Consider the following 16,394-nt stretch of genomic DNA (forward strand, 5'->3'; position numbering starts at 1 on the left):
AGGGACTGATCATGTAACAACTATATGGACCACTATTCTCCAAACCCTTGAATATTCTAAGCCTCGAAGGGAAGAAGTCGTGCAGGTAGAACGAGCATTTGTGGAAGATGTAAGGCTGTCAAAATGTATAAAATCACAAGGAGTAAGGTTGATTAACAAGGTTGATTAACAATAAGGAAAAGGGAGTGCTAATTAACACAGCTATTCAAATTACTCCACTTAGACATGATGGAAACATCACATCTAGCTTTAATAAGCATAGCATTGAGCTTTGTGGTAAGTTTACAGAGTACCACGACCCACTAAGAAAACCAGGTCTTAAAAACTATCAGAGCCAAACGGAAGCTAAGTTTTCCGATCTATGTATGACAGCACAAAATTATGCACAGTCAATACAGTTGGTGACTACAGGAAAAGTTGTTGATAAGGAAGGGGAAGAATAACATTGACCTGCAGTCCGATTCATTAAAGTGGCACTAGTATCTCCAAAATGTATAGAGAGTACATCCGCGAGGACTTCAGGGGTAGAACACTGATGCCTGAGAGATCATTTTCTGTCCATTTTCTCCTGCAATGTAGCAGGTTTGGCTAGTAGAGTGGACGATAGGGACTGGTTAAAGTTTATTTGCAATTGTGCAGTATGTTGCTTCCAGGAAATTTGATCTCTAACATAAAATGGTGTAAGTGGGTTTGTGGAATACATGGAACCAGGCAAGAGGTTGAAAAGAGGGTGACCAGTGGGGGGAGCTTGCAATATGGGAATCAAGTAAGATAACTAGTGAGGTAGAACATCTGGGTAGGAATCTCTTAATTTACTGCATGTAATGCTAATAATGACTGCTTATGAAGCTCTTATGGTCAATATACTAAATGTATACATCACCCGGGTGCTCACCTGAAGTTCAGGCGATTTGGGAAAACTTTGTTGAATATGTTTGAAATATAAGGGATAGGGAGAGACAAATGGTGGGTACCTACATGTTGTTAGTATGTGGGAACTTCACAAGTCAGCATATTAATGAAAACCTTAATGAAGAGATACTGGTCAAGGATCATTGGTTTGGTGTCCCATAACCAGGTATTCAATTAGGGAAAGCAACTAAGAAAAGGGATCATTTCTCAGGGTTTCTTACAAAATGTCGGTTCCAATTCCTGAATGGGTGCACCCCATTTAAGAGTCCGACAGCAATGAATAATGGTAATGGCAATGAAAAAGCTTATTTGATTGATTATATTTTAGTTCATTTAGAATCGTGGGGAAATGTGGTCGACATGTCAGTTGTGAAGAGGATGGAGAGCGATCCATATTAGTGAAAGTAAGTGTCACTATCAATTAACTGGAATATAGGCAAGAATATTGGCAGGAGCATGGACAGGAGTATGGGCCTGAGATTCTACCTCAAAATAATGTAAAGAATATAAGATGGCACAGAGAGAAATGTCTTAAGGAAATCGCCCTATTTAATACTATTTTTCCAAATGAGCACCTCGTATTGTTAACGCCCCAGGAAATGCAAATTTGGATGTAATACATATGTACAATCTAATGGCCCATACATTGAATCACTTTTAGTCGAAGCCAGTACTAGCAGCAAAAATGAACTTTGACTATCCATATCTGTCCTAGCTGGTATGATAGTGAGTGCTACACTAAGAAACGTAAAGTCTTGCAGGCTCGCAATTGTGATGAGGCCAGTGAAGGACTCTTTCGAGTCTACAGGGGAGAATAAAAACACTTGTTAAGTGTTAAGAAGCAAGCAGTGCAGAGTGTCCTGTGGCCTGAATTGAAGGAAGCGGCACACACAAAGAATACTGAGGAGGTTATTGCCTGGGTAGAAAGGGGAAAGACAAATAAGCTGGAAGTCACATAGGCCCAAATGACTGGGTTAACTACTTTACTGAACTTTATGGTTGTAACAACACCAACCTTAGTAATCTGGGGTCCATATTGTGCAAAGAACAGTGCACAAAGTATCCCTCGGTGGGTATCCTACTACCGGAAGTGAAAAGGGCGTTGGTTAGTATGCTCTTTCATGACACTTGTTCTTTGTGAAATTCTTTGATTCTTCACAACCCCTATGCTTCAGTTATATAACAATGATGGCAGCAACCCCATTCTAAATGTGATCCAACACCACTGCAACTAGGCCTTTCAAAGATAAGATGCAAGTGAAGGATAGGTGTAATACAGCTTACAATCTTTAGGACTTATACCATATAATGAAACGAGATTTACTTTTAGAAGTGGAACCCCATCCAGAATGCATCAAGATGCTTGTCTTTCTGAATAAAGGTTAATTAGAAGTGTGGGTGACAGGAACACTATTTTACAGTGCCTGAATGGATAGGAGCTAGTTCAGGTGCGATAACTCAGGGAGGCAAGTGGGGTTGCATGACTGCTCACCCTCATTAAGTGAGGGCTATAAAGAAAAAGAGCAAAGAGTTGCTAACGTTAACTCAGCTTGTTGACTATTGAAAGCTCATCGTGAATGAACCCACTGCAAAGAAGGAACATCTGGGGAATTGATTCCATGTCCTACTATGTGAAAACAGAAAAGCAAGCAACCTATTTTGGAAACTGGGGGACATGTATCTACTGATAGCTTAGTTCACCAGGTTAAAGACATTGGGTAAATAATTTTTTTCTCATTTTCCTCTGTATTTTGTGCTCTGTACCCATACCCAGTGCTTAATTTGAGCCCGTGGTTGCTACCAGCCCTCATTTTTGGAGATCGGTTCTTATGTTCCCTCATAAGATTTTCACCTAGAGCAAAAGAGAGGAAAAACACAAAACACAGAATGAAAATGGAAGGGAAAAACTGAAAAATAGTGGCAAAGTGAGAAAGCAGAGGTGGGAAAGACCCAGCAAGAGTGACATATCTGGGCATGAAGTGTCTGGTGGTGGATTAAAGAGGCATGAGGAGGAATCAAATATACGCAGACTTGGTATTCAGCACCCTCAACAAGCCGCTGGACTTTAGGTGCTAGGCATTATTGTTTTGCAAATTTACCCTGCACATACCACTTCACTTCCCCCCGCAAAAGCACAATTGGATCCATCCTTAAGCCTTACCTGTCAACATAGTCCTCAGGGGTCTTAGTTTTGGTAACATGCTCTGCATGCCGCACAAGCCAGTTGATTTCATCCCGGCAGAAAGATAAGGCCATAAATGTGAAGAGTGCCTGGATTGGGAAAATTACACGGAGAAACAGATATTTGAAGTGATGAGGGAAGAATGACACCTAAAATCTAAAATATATGTCACAAATAGAAAATGCTATATTTCCTCAATTGAATATAGTTTTGAATAATGTGCACTTTTTCAATTGTATACATTGACACATACAATATGGCCCCCTTTCCGCAGTCACATATACTTAGGAACAGATAAGCATACTTAAGTACTCAGCTGTGTGCAGATTTAGGCATACCCAATCACAGTACACAGTAAACTAACCTGTATCACAACAGTCCAAACCCAGTTCACATTCCCTCTTAGGAGATGAACAATTCAACACTTCGTGAATTCTGTTTCACAGCAATATGAAGCACTGACATCGAAGTATCAAAATTTGAATTTGCTATGAATGCATGCCCGCCATAAGCAAGCGATTCCTATAATAACTTTTCTGATGCTTCTATTTTGAAACCCTATACGTCAGAAGTATTGTGAGGCTATGCATTCACAGTCTCTATTTATACTGAGAATCAAATTGAAGCCAGCTTCTGCCCTTCTGCTACACTAAAGATGTCTGTCCTCCTTGAACTAGTCTTAGGACATTTATATTATGTTTTGACAGATACACGACCTCACTTACCCCCACCAGCCACAGTCCCTGGAGGAGGGCATGCCCAGTGGGTGCCTGGTGCATTGAGCCTGATACGAGAGCCCCAGAGAGCTTGCAGCCCAGCTGCATTTCATTAATAAAAAAAATGATGAACAGCAGTATTTAATCGGCAGCTTGAGGGCCTCCTTCTTATCTTACACCTCTTATATCTCTTTACAGTGTGTGACATCCCTCACCCTTCGTTAAATTTCAGCAGATCAAGCCATCTGGAATTTAACAGGGAAAAACAGTAAGGTACTTATACCTAGCGTGAAATTTGGTGTGCTAAATGGCAACATCCATTTTATTACCCAAAAAGTTCAGAGTAGGTGCTATTGATAACGCTCAATAAATTCCGAACCTCAGGGTGTCAGATTTTTTCAGGTGCGATGAGTAGCACCTACTTCTCCAATCAACTCGCAATCATGGCCTAAATAATCAACTAATATAGTTCTTTTTTTTTGGGTTCAAAAACATAGGTCGTGTGAACAGCCCACTGTCACCCCAATGCAGAGATTCTTCAAAAGAGTGATTCTAACAGTGGTGTCTGTCCCAGAGTCAGCTTTATCCTGCCTAAAAGCTGATGGCCAAGAGTGTGAGAGGGGCATTGAGGCCTAGAACAGAGTCATAGCTAACGTTTATAGTACAGCACAATGGGAGAGTCTCCTAAAATATTCCAACAGCACGTGAAGCATCTATTTATGGTGAAAAATTTCTGATCTTCTGACTTTAGCCAATTCACACAGATAAGTAGGTAAGTACTACAGTGCATTAAAAGGCAAAGATCATTCTAGAACCAAAGCTGCTTTAAGGCATCTCGTGAAACTCAATTTGCCGTCATCATGTATTCATGCAAGAGAAAGCATCAGAGATAATTTCTGGAGGAAATAGACTCTCGGTGGGGTCACCATCACTGAATGAGAATTCAAGTGATCATTGCTGTTGGAGACACTTGCATTGCCTGACATGCAGTTGAAGGCCCCTTATTGGCCCTGAGTAGCGTTTGAGTGTAGCAAGATTTGCATACACTTTTTCTAGAGTTAGATGAGATGTTCCCCTTTATCTACTCCAGTCCAATTGCCCTCATCTTTCTTCTGTCTTGTTACTGGTTTAATGGTTGCTGGGTTGTTTGTGTCACTTATACTGATCTGAGATTAATCACATCTTTATAATTAGGGTTGAGCTAGTTCCCTTAGCACTGCATATATGACGTGTTGCTCTTTTGATTGTTTTGCCCTCAATAAAACAATATATTTTTTAAGTAATTCCCAGTCTACCTTATAACATCCTTTCATATCTGTTTAATGGCGCACCTATCCTTCACTCTGCAGGGCCATCCTCAAAAGGATCACTTGGGGGCATATTGACAAGGGCATTATCGCCGCTTTAGCAGGACTTTTTCCCGCTAAAACAGTGATAATTTTATCGCCCTACTGCGACAGCTTTTAGGCGAAGCGACCGGTTTGGGGCCCACTTTGCATGTCAGCTATATTTATCGCTAATGACATGCAAAGTGGGGGTACCCAACCTGTTAGCGACAGAAAGCAGTCGCTAACATCGCTATCGCCTATTATCAACGGAGGCGAAGCGATAAAATAATTTGCGCTAAGCGCGACTATCGCCAAGACCTAACGCCTACTCCGACCACTTCTTAACCTGTATATCCAATGGGAGGTGGGTATTCAGGTTAAGACCCTATTGGCGATGATGCCTGAATATCGCTGGATTTCCAGCGATATTCACGCATTGAGCCACTATCGCTGGATATTTTATCGCATTTGAGATAAACTTATCTAATAGCACGTTCTCTCTGCGATAAAATCCGGCGATGCGCGGCGATAAAAAAAAATATCGCTAAGCTCATTTAGCGATAAATATCGCTAGCTGATGATAATATGCCCCTTGGTTTCTTACATTTCAGCGTTACCAAAAGACCTTACTTTGCTGTATAATTGTAAAAAAATTAAATCTTTGTTGTCTTGTCAAAGCCTTTAATAAAATGATAAAAGTTGACCTTGCCGGGTGGTGACATTACACTAGAAGGTCACCAAGGATGGAATTTCAGGGTTGAAAAGTTGTTTTTGAGGCGAGAATGACTGTGCACCATATGCAGTGTATGTAAAAAAGTGGATGGAATGTTTGAATTATCTCAGGCAGTGGTAAATACTTGCGCCGCAGCCCAATCCATCGCTATTTTGCACACCACAACACCTCTGGGCCCGTTAATTCAAGCATTCCAGCCATCACCTAGGCAGAGGCTCTTAATTGATTAAAGGCATCTGAACGGTGATATATGTCAACAATAAGCAGCTCCAACTTTGGTTAGTGGTATGAGAAATTAGAAAAAAATAAAACTTTGGGGGGCGTGGCTAGCGACTGGCGAACATGGCCGCAGCCTAAGGGAGCTTCGTGGGCAGCCGCGATAACCCCAGTAATCCTGTCATTTCTCCTGGTCCCCACACCGTAAAACTGAACTACAGAAGCACCGCAGGACCTCCGGTGGCAGCGGGGAAAGTTTGGGCGAAAAGCAAGCAGCCGGCGCACTTGGCGGTCAAGGGGCGGAGCGGCGGCCTGGGTCCTCCGCTGCAGCCGGGTCCCACAGTGTTTGCCGCCCCCGCCCGCGGGCATAGAACACACAGCAGACCGCTCTCCTGGCCTGGGGTGCGCGCTGGGAACAGACGCCCCACAGCGTGATCACATCCTGATATGCAGCGGACAGCCGGCGGAGTGCGGGGGAGGCGGTGAAAGCCCCGCACACAGAGACACGAATTGACGGTGAGCCCCGAGGAAGAGAGCGCAGGCCTTTGACGGCCTGGCACCGGCCGCCTAGCAAGTACCAGGGCCAAACATAGAACGTGGGCAACGGCCTGGGCGCGGGATAAGCGCAGACGCCCCGCAACGAGGACACGTCCTTGGGCTGATCAGACAGCCAATGTAGTGCAGGAGGGGCTGTGATCACGCCACGTATAGAGGCACTACTTAAAGGAGCGCCCCCGGGGGAACGGAGCATGGGCCTATGATACCTCAGCACTGGTGATATTTCGAGCCACGAGGCCAGATATAGAACGTGGGCATCGACGGATCTGCGGAGATAAGAGGTACTCGGCGACTTGGGCACCACGAATACCACCCCCTCGAAGTTGGCATACACGAGGGCGGTGGCCTGCAATGACGGTGAGCACTGGTGAAATAATGACCTGCTGAGAATGCGATGCGGCCCCTGAACGCACTACAGGCAGCATGAATTGGACACCATTGGGCCAGGACTGATAGCCCCCCATAGACACCTGTGGGCAGCTAGGCAGGGAAAGAGAGGAACATCATCCTGGTAGGGAAGATACAAGGTGCCCTGGACGAAACCTAACTGACACCCACCCCCAGCATTGTTGGAACAAGGACAGCAACTGGTATAGCCGACCTCACTCCCCTCACTCACGAGACTGTGGCCTGGCTCGGAGGTGACGGCCTGTGGGTCAGTGGTGGTGAGCCCCTTGGAGAGCACCCTGCAGGGAAATTCGCGTGGCCCTGGCCCTGGCAGTGGCCCATCTGTTGGTCGTTGGAGTGAGGAGCAGCCCAGTGGGGGTACACCAGGTGCGCAGGGGTGCAGCGCCCTAGGCGGAGGCGCGGTTTGACCAGAAGGGGGGTCACCTGCACCTTGTTTGTTGTACTGATAGCGCCCTGGACCTGACTTCCGCATACATTGGCAGCTATGACGAGGGGCGGCAACAGCGGACACACCTCAAAACAGGGCACAATAGACAAATTTACCGGGCCGCCCGGGGGTGCCGGCGCGGCCGGGGGACCTCCTGCATCCTTCCCTGATAATGCTGCCCTCTTGGCGGCGATAACACAGTCCCGAGACATGCTGGACGCAAAAATTGGGGCAGTCGGAGCAGATGTTACATTACTGCGCCAGGACCTACGCAACGCAGTGGCTCGCATAACGGAAGCCGAAACTAGGATTACTGGAGTGGAGGATGACGTCGCGACTCTTAAGAAGAAGGTGGCCAATATGGAGGGCATCCAGAGGGGCCTTGCCCTAAGGGCGGAAGATGCTGAAGGGCGCGCCCGGAGGAACAACCTACGGTTTGTGGGATTTCCGGAGGATTGTGAGAAGGGTGACATGGAGGCCTTCCTGACCACCTGGTTGGAAAGCTGGATTCCTCCGGAGTCCCTGTCGCGCTGCTTTATAGTCGAACGGGCGCACCGGGCGCTGACCCAGAAGCCGCCGTTTAGGGAACGCCCTAGACCTGTGATAGCCAAACTACTCAACTATCACGACCGCGACATGATCCTGCGACAGGTCCGTATGAAGGAACCTCTGCTGTATGACAATCATAAAATCCTGATTTTTCCGGACTACACTAAGTTGGTGCAGAAGCAGCGCCAATCCTTCACTGAGGCCAAGGCGAGACTGCGAGGTCTGAAAATTCAATATGCTCTGCTCTACCCGGCCCGCCTGCGAGTGGTGTTTCAATCCAAGACCTTATTCTTTAACACCCCAGAGGAAGTCTTCGCCTGGATGGACGAAACAGTCCGTATTAGAGTGAACACCCCCCCGGGTCGGGATTCGGACTCCTCCACGACTGGGCCCCCTCGGACTCCACGGCGGTCGCGCAGCAGAAGCAATTGGAGGTCCCGTTCTAAGAAGAACTCCTCTACGGAGAATGGGGCGGCGGAAACTACTGGGGCCCCAGATTCTCAAGACCCGGCGTCTTAGGTACCGCAGCGAAAGGTGATTGCTCCATCAAGATTTAAGGGGAGATGATTCGCTCCTCCCGGATGTAGACAGCCTTGGCGGACTGCAGCAAAGAACTTCGTTTGTACAAGTAACTTTGTAGTATTGGGACTCGGGTGGGGGGACGGCATAGGGAGGGCGGACTCGACCCCTCTGTTAGGTCTAGTTGTTAGTGGGTATAGGGTAGTTATGGGGGTCCATTGGTGGGGTGGGCGGTCTGTCTCATGTTGGAGGCAGGAGTCACGCTACACCACGACAGATTGTTCATTGAGGTATGGGGTGGGGGTGGGGGGGAGTTGTGGGCAGTTGATTGCAGTTGGCTTGAGGGGGGATCACGAAGAGGGGTGGTTGGGGCCGGAGGGAGGAGGGGAGGGAGGGTTGTCCTGCACACGATTGTCTCGAATGATGCTGTTGTGGTTTCCACGCCTGTTGTGCCTACTACCTGCTGTACGAATCCATCTGCGCTTAGATGGGGGCTGAAAACCCTAGGCGGGCGCAAATTGGCGCCCTAATGAGAGTGATGAGCTGGAATGTGAGGGGTATGCTCGACAAGATCAAAAGAGGGGCGGTGTTGAGACAGGGGAAGAGGGAGAATGTAGATGTCCTGGTGCTACAAGAAACACACCTAATGGGTAACAAAGCACTGAGCTTACGGAGATATGGCTACGACCAGGTCTACCACGCAGGCTTCGGGAGAGGTTCTCGGGGGGTGGCCTTACTGATACACCGTAGACTGGCCTACACACACACTAAACACTGGATAGACCCCCAGGGCCGTTATGCCTTTGTGCAAGGGACGGTGGGCTCAGAGTCAGTGGTTCTTGGGAGCGTGTATGCTCCGCCTCCATTGCAATGGGCCCTGATTGAAAAACTCTTCACGATATGGGCCGAGATCCCAGAGAGCCTAGCGGTGATAGGGGGGGACTGGAATGATGTTATGCAGTGTCGGATTGATCGCCTCAGGCTCAGGGGTGACCCCATTGCAGATACCCCCACTAAATTGAATGGTATGGTGAGTGGCTTGAACTGGGTGGACTCATGGCGATATTTGCACACACATGAGCGGGAGTTCACGTACGTCTCGGCGGTCCACCGTTCGTTTTCGAGACTAGACTACATTTTTGTTCCCGCCGCGGTCATTACCAGAGTGGTCTCGGCGGCTATCCTGCCGCTGGGACTTTCGGATCACTCCCCCGTTGTTGTGGAGGTCGCCCTGGATAGAGAGAGACGCCCATTTCGGTGGCGCCTCTCCACCTGGCACTTGCAGCAGGAAGCGTATCAGCAACATATGGAGGTGGCTATCGCCCAGTATTGGGATGAAAATCTGGGTACGGTCTCTGGCACACGGACAGTTTGGGAGGCTCTGAAGCCCACGCTGCGCGGGGTGGATATAGCATGGTGCGCGGCGGCCCGTCGCAGGTGCCAGGAGGAACTGGTGCGGGCCGCGGCCGAAGTGGAACAGCTGGAGACTCAATGTGGGGTGGCGAGTCGCCTGGAGGATGTGGGGCAGCTTTTGCTGGCGCAGCGGAAGTACGCCTCCCTCCAGTTGGACGAGGCCCGTCAAATCTGGCTAGCGACCAGAATTAGGATTTATCAATGGGCGACAAGTCCAGTACCATGCTTCATAGACTCTGCCAAAAAGTGTTCCAGTCACAGGACCTGCCGGGCCTCAGGGACGATACCGGGGCCTACATTTCAGCTCCAAGGGAACTGGCGAATAGTTTCGCTGGCTACTTTGCAGTACAGTGCGCCCCACGGGACTCCCTCTCGGCACTTGAAGTTGACAAATTTATAACTGATCTCCCGCCCCGCGCGCTTCCAGATGATGTGCGTTAGCGCCTTGAGGCCCCACTGTCAGCCGAAGAATTGGGCAAAGCACTGGGGGAACTCAATACTGTTAAGGCCCCTGGGCCCAACGGTTTCCCCAGTGAATTTTTCAAGCGCTACCACCTCCAACTAGGGCCGCACTACAAAGCCGCCCTGGAGGCAGCAAGAGAGGAGGGCCTTCTGCTGGCGAACTGGAGACATGCAGAAATAGTTGTGTTTTGCAAACCCGGTCGACCTCCGGTCCGCCACGAGTCCTATCGGCCAATTTCTCTTCTTAACATCGAAGCCAAAATACTTGCTAAGGCGCTTGCGAATCGCCTTCTCCCATACATATCAAATTTGGTCCATCCGGATCAAGCTGGATTTATGCCCCGCCGGGCGACGCGGCATAATATTCGACGAGCCCACGTGGCGGTAGAGGCGATGAGTAAAACCGGAGATCGAGCGGCACTATTACTAGCCGATATTGACAGGGCCTTTGATTCCTCAAGTTGGACCTACTTGTTTGCCCTCCTTCCGCGCCTCAATCTGGGGCCCCACTTTATGTCCTATATCCGACTTCTTTATACCGGTCTGACGGCCTCGGTGAGGGTGGCGGGGGAGGTATCGGCGGCATTCCCGATAGGACGTGGCACTCGACAGGGGTGCCCACTCTCGCCTTACTTGTTCGCTCTAGCTATGGAGCCGCTGGCGGCATGGGTGCGGATTGATGCACAGCTGAAGGGCTTTGAGTGGCAGGCGGGACCGTCGGACAGAATCGCACTGTATGCGGATGATGTCCTATTCTTTCTTACGGATGTGAACCGGTCCGGCCCGCGGGTCCTGGACATCATGAAAATTTTCGGCAAGGTCTCCGGACTCTGCCTGAAACCGCAGAAATCCACCCTCTGGACTTTAGGAGACCATTTTGAGGTCGGGCCGTGGGCCTCGACACTGCAGAGAGCGGTAGGGGGCCTTAAATATTTGGGAGTGTTCCTGACGACCACGCAGACAATCGCCTGGGAGCGCAATGTAGTTCCCGTGTGGGACAAAGTGCAGCAGGAAATGAAGTGCTGGTCCCGCATGCCCCTCAATATATATGGTAGATCCGCCATTTTTAAGATGGTTGCCCTTCCCAGATTACTGTATCAACTACAAAACCACCCTTTCCCAATTCCGCCGCATTGGTTCCGACTGGTCAACTCGGCACTCGGTCGCTTTTTGTGGGCCGGTGGCGCAGCGAGGGTGGCTCTGCGGACCTGCTTTCTGTCCACATACTGTGGGGGTCTAGCGACCTCAGATCTTCTGTCATATTACCAAGCCTCACACCTGGTTGTCCTAAATGACTGGTGGTACGGTGGCGGGGAGGACCCGGCATATGCCCTAGAACGATACTTGATGGAACCTGCCTCCCTACACACGGTATTATACTCACCGCAGCTGCGAAAGAGACTGCCCAGAGCGACACAGGTTTTATTCCAGGTATGGCGCCAATCACTGCGCCGTATGGGATGGTGGGGAAAGCTGACGGGGGAGACCCCGCTCTGGCATAACGGGCAACTCCCGGCCCTGATGTCCCTCCCGGGATTTAGGGGCTGGGATTTGATAGGTATCTCAACTTTGGGCCAGGTCCTCAGGGGCACCACACTTAAAACCTTTCAAGACCTTAGTGCAGAGTTCGCCATGCCCTGCACCCAGTTCTTTCGCTACCTACAGTTTAGGCACGCTCTGGCACCAGCGCTTATGGGCTTGAATACACTACCCGAATTCAGCCCGATAGAGGCAAAAGTCTTTATGGGGGATTTAGAGGACAGAAAGATATCCAAAATATACCAAACATTAGTGACACACTGCTCCTCGGATCTACAGCCCTTGAGAGATCGCTGGGTGCGGGATGTGGGAGAGTTGGAAGAGGAAGACTGGCGGGAGGCTCTAGAGTCCCCCAGGGGAGCAGCAATAGCAGTCCGTTTACGCCTAATACAATTCAAATACCTGCACCGTGCTTATTATACCTGAGAGAGATTGTGGAAGGCAGGGCTGATTGAGTCCCCGGCGTGCTTGCGATGTGGTCACGAGTTGGGCACCCTGTTGCATACAGTGTGGGAATGTAGTGGCCTGGCGAGATTTTGGATGGGTGTGTGGGACTGTCTGTCGGAGGTACTGGGGTGGGAGCTCCCTCACACGGAGAAATTGGGCCTGCTCCATGTGCTTGAAGGGGTGGGCGGTAATGTTTACAAGCGGCATTTGTTGCTGCTGGGACTAACACTGGCCAAACGAGATGTGGCACAGGCCTGGAAGGACCCCGGGGCCCCCAAAGTGGCCGGGTGGAAGAAAGGAATGGACTTTTGCATGGGACTAGAGCGGCCGGTGTTCGAGGCCAGAGGCTGTCCCACAAAACATTATAAAATATGGAAAAGATGGGCAGACTACAGGGGGTTGTGGCTGGAGCCTCCACCGCCGCCAAGGGGCGAGGATGGGCAGTTGTAGTGGGCATGTTGAGGCACAGTTATTTGTACGGACAATTGTATGCTTACCTTAAACAGTGTTGAAGAGACGGAGTGTTGCAGGAGGGGGGGGCTGGGTAGTTGGGGGGGGGGCGGTGGGGAGTAGAGGGTATGTTACTTAAATGCATCGCACAATTTGAACAATGATTATTGTCACAGCCCCTCCGGGGTTCGGAGCACTGTGGATGTTTATTTCAGCGATCTCAATAAAAACAGTTTTGAAAAAAAAAAAAAAACTTTGGTGCCTTTGATATCAACACTGAATGAAAGAGAAATAATACTGCCTCACAAAGATCAAGACCAGACCTGTAGTGATTGGGAGGCATGCATAAACACCTTGATGTCCATTTGCCCTCTGTTTCCCATGATGCATCCCCACATATTATCCTGATGTGACATTAACTTTACAAGTAAAGGCAGAAACCCTTCAGTTCAATTAAGCATGCTCAAGAAAGTTCTCTCTCATAATATCTTGTGTGCTGTCACGATTAGGCTGCAGTAGCTGCGAACCCTGACAGGGCGCAAAACACAATTGCATTTATAAATAAATAGGAAATTATACAGAAAAAGCAGCCATGGTTTGTCTTAGTATGAAGAATGCAAACCACGCCCCGCCCACACCAAGAGTACTCAATTCACTCCAAGGTTCGAATCAAGCTGGGATAAACCACGCTAATGCCAATTAATCTACCTTAGGATTAGTTATTAAGAACACATCTCTGATCCAGTCCCTCCTTTTATACGACTGGGCCAACGTTCAGAAATAAGTTCATCACAGAAGCAAATCTATCTGAGAATCAGGCTCCCTATCCTTCCTTGAGTTTTCAAAATGTATGCCCCACTTATAGGAAGTTCCTGAATACACTCTTGCTCAAACAAGCATCCTGCTATTTACATCACACCAGAACCAGTCTCTATGTGCTGGAATATAAAACTATCCTCTGACTACCATGGAAGTGAAACCCATCTGACTAATTACAATGCCCCATTGTTAGTCAACCACCGGTTCCAACTTCTAATAATCAAGATCTGAAAGCCTGGCAGAAAAACATGTTCAAGACATGCTACTACCAAGACTTAATAGCCCTTTCAATCAACTTTTGGGAGACAAGTTGGTGATCAACAAATCAAATAAAGAAATATTACTAACATACATATAAGTCAATTCTTTAAAACACTGGTTAGGGTACAATTACTCACTAACAAGCAGATGCGGACATGTAAGAACTGAGAGATATAAATGTGATTTTTACAGCCCTGCCAAGTTTCGCATGTCCATGCATGATGTGCTGCTCCGTCCGGCTTTTTCTTTGAATTCTGGGACTTGTAGTCATGTTTATTGTATTATAAAACATAACTACAAGTCCCACAATTAATTAAAAAAAACTTAACTGGAGCAGCACATAACGTATGGTTCTAGAAAACTTGGCAGCTATGTTATTAGTCTTCAGATGACAGCACTATATGCCTCCATATTTTAATATGTAAAATTTTACACTACCAATATTTTGGACCCAATATTTTAGATTTTCTAGAATTTTGAATCCCTTAGTTTCGGACGCAAAAATAGCACAACTGAACTTGATGCGTTTTGCACACATACGGACATTTCTCAAACGTTTGCTGTGCAGTCGCCATCTTGTTTTCTCATTTAAATACGTATCATAAAATTACTTATCATTTTTTTCATTATTTCATAGTAATATGTCAGTTATAATAGAGCCATTTTTATCAACTTTTGTTCAGTTACACTCAATTTTTATACTCTAGTTCTCTTTGCTTTATTGCTTGGAAGTAGAATGTGAAAAGAGAGTGCAACTAAATGGTGTGACGGGTTAATACTGAAGGACAGGGGATATGGCCTAGCAGTTCGAGCTGCAGCTTTGGAACACGCCCAGATTCGAGTCCTGGCTTCGGCGAAAGACCGAACAACGTGTCAAACTAGGCAAATTACCTAATCTGCCTGTGTGAAAACTGTATTTGTGTAATCCCCACTTTATTTACACGATCTATGACCATCTCTTAACCGTTTATGTAATGTACAGCGCTCTCTTGCTGCAGAGCTAGTTTTTTGCTATGTAAATACGAATGCATACTTAAAATAGTAGAAGAATGATTAGTAGTTTCAAATAAAAGTAGGCAAAATAAATGTACAGGCATTTACCAGGTTAACAAGAAGGTAACCTGAAACTGGTGCTACAAAAGAAATGTAATCTGAAACTATAGGAGTTGAAGTTGTTACATGCAAATCGCCAGTAGAACCACTAACACACAAGCACAATGTAAAGAGCTGTCACTAATTGTTCTTTTCACCTTGGGTCCAAGAAGCCCGGGCTGATCTGCAATGACCGTTTCCAGTTCTTTAACTGCCGTTCTCAGGAAGGCCCTTCTGTCTCGGTGAAAGTGCCCACTGTGAAGAGAATACAAATATTCAGGTTTATTTTGTAGAAACTAGTACTGATTAGGTGTGTTATGAGCTAATACACACTCTGCATGAAGGCTCGACAAGTACTAAGAGAAAAACCTTTTGGTGCTGATCCTGAACCACCCCACCAATCCAGGCTCCAGCCCCGCATTTTATTTAAATATGGGTGGTGAACTTCACTCCCTTTGCGGAGTTTGCGGGGTTTTCCGCACTCCACGTTACGCGGAGCTTGCAGAGTTCCGTAAACATCAAGTTGGCGAGCGCAAGCGAGGAAATTCACCTCCCGACGAGATTTTATCTCATTTGCGATTGTCAACATTAAGTTGGCGAGCTTGAGGAAAAAAATCTACTCGAGCGGCAGAAAGGAAGCAGCGCCCACTTGCGCTGTACATGGTACAGTTCGCGATGATTGCACAGTGGGAACAAACACCCGGTGCTAAAAATCACAGCAAATGGCATTTATCCAATGCACTCTGCCACTTGCGCAGCTCCGCGTAGCGCGGCAGAGTTTTTTTCCCACTTCGCGGAGTTCGGAACATGGCGAACTCTGCCCAGGATTACTTTTATTAATGGTTACGATAGTGGGGGGGGGGCTAACACTTATTCTATGTATGGCCAGCACACATTAAGGTTGTCAGTTTCCACAGTTAAGCACTGTGGGCCACATTACCAAGATGTGTGTTAAAAAACGCACATCGCACATTTCCCTATCGCCGGATTTTATCGCCGTGTTAGCGCGTCATTATCAACGCGCAACACGTAGGCGATATTTAATCCAGCGATAGCCGGCGATAGGGAACATTATCGCTTGAAAACAAGCGTTGTTGTCACGCGCTGTGTGCCTTGATAATATGGAGGGGTGGATTCAGCTTTATGATCCACACCCCCATGTTATCAATGCTTAACACCTGGTCAGAGCAGGCGTTGGGATACCTGCGATAAACGAGTTTATCGCAGGTCTCCTTCTCCCAACGCCTGCCTTGGTAATAGGGTGTTACCACCTCCAACCACATTTTAAATGTGGTTGGACGTGGGAACGCCCACTTTGCATGTCATTAGCGATGTTTCTCGCTGACATGCAAAGTGGGCTTGA

The 16,394-nt window shown here is 47.8% G+C and overlaps 1 protein-coding gene across 1 annotated transcript in view; it reads right to left on the reverse strand.

The window, feature by feature from the left end:
- Positions 1–16,394, reverse strand: part of NCKAP1L (NCK associated protein 1 like) — a 1,588,380-nt gene that overhangs the window by 1,231,645 nt on the left and 340,341 nt on the right. Inside the window, exons 11-12 of the mRNA XM_078688681.1 lie at positions 15,190–15,286; positions 3,074–3,183 (exon numbers count right to left, since the gene is read on the reverse strand). Of these exons, the coding sequence (XP_078544807.1) occupies positions 3,074–3,183; positions 15,190–15,286 (207 nt within the window). The remainder of the gene's footprint in view (positions 1–3,073; positions 3,184–15,189; positions 15,287–16,394) is intronic.

The sequence above is a fragment of the Lissotriton helveticus genome, chromosome 1_1 (genome assembly GCF_964261635.1).
Source record: "Lissotriton helveticus chromosome 1_1, aLisHel1.1, whole genome shotgun sequence".
NCBI classification, from domain to species: domain Eukaryota; kingdom Metazoa; phylum Chordata; class Amphibia; order Caudata; family Salamandridae; genus Lissotriton; species Lissotriton helveticus.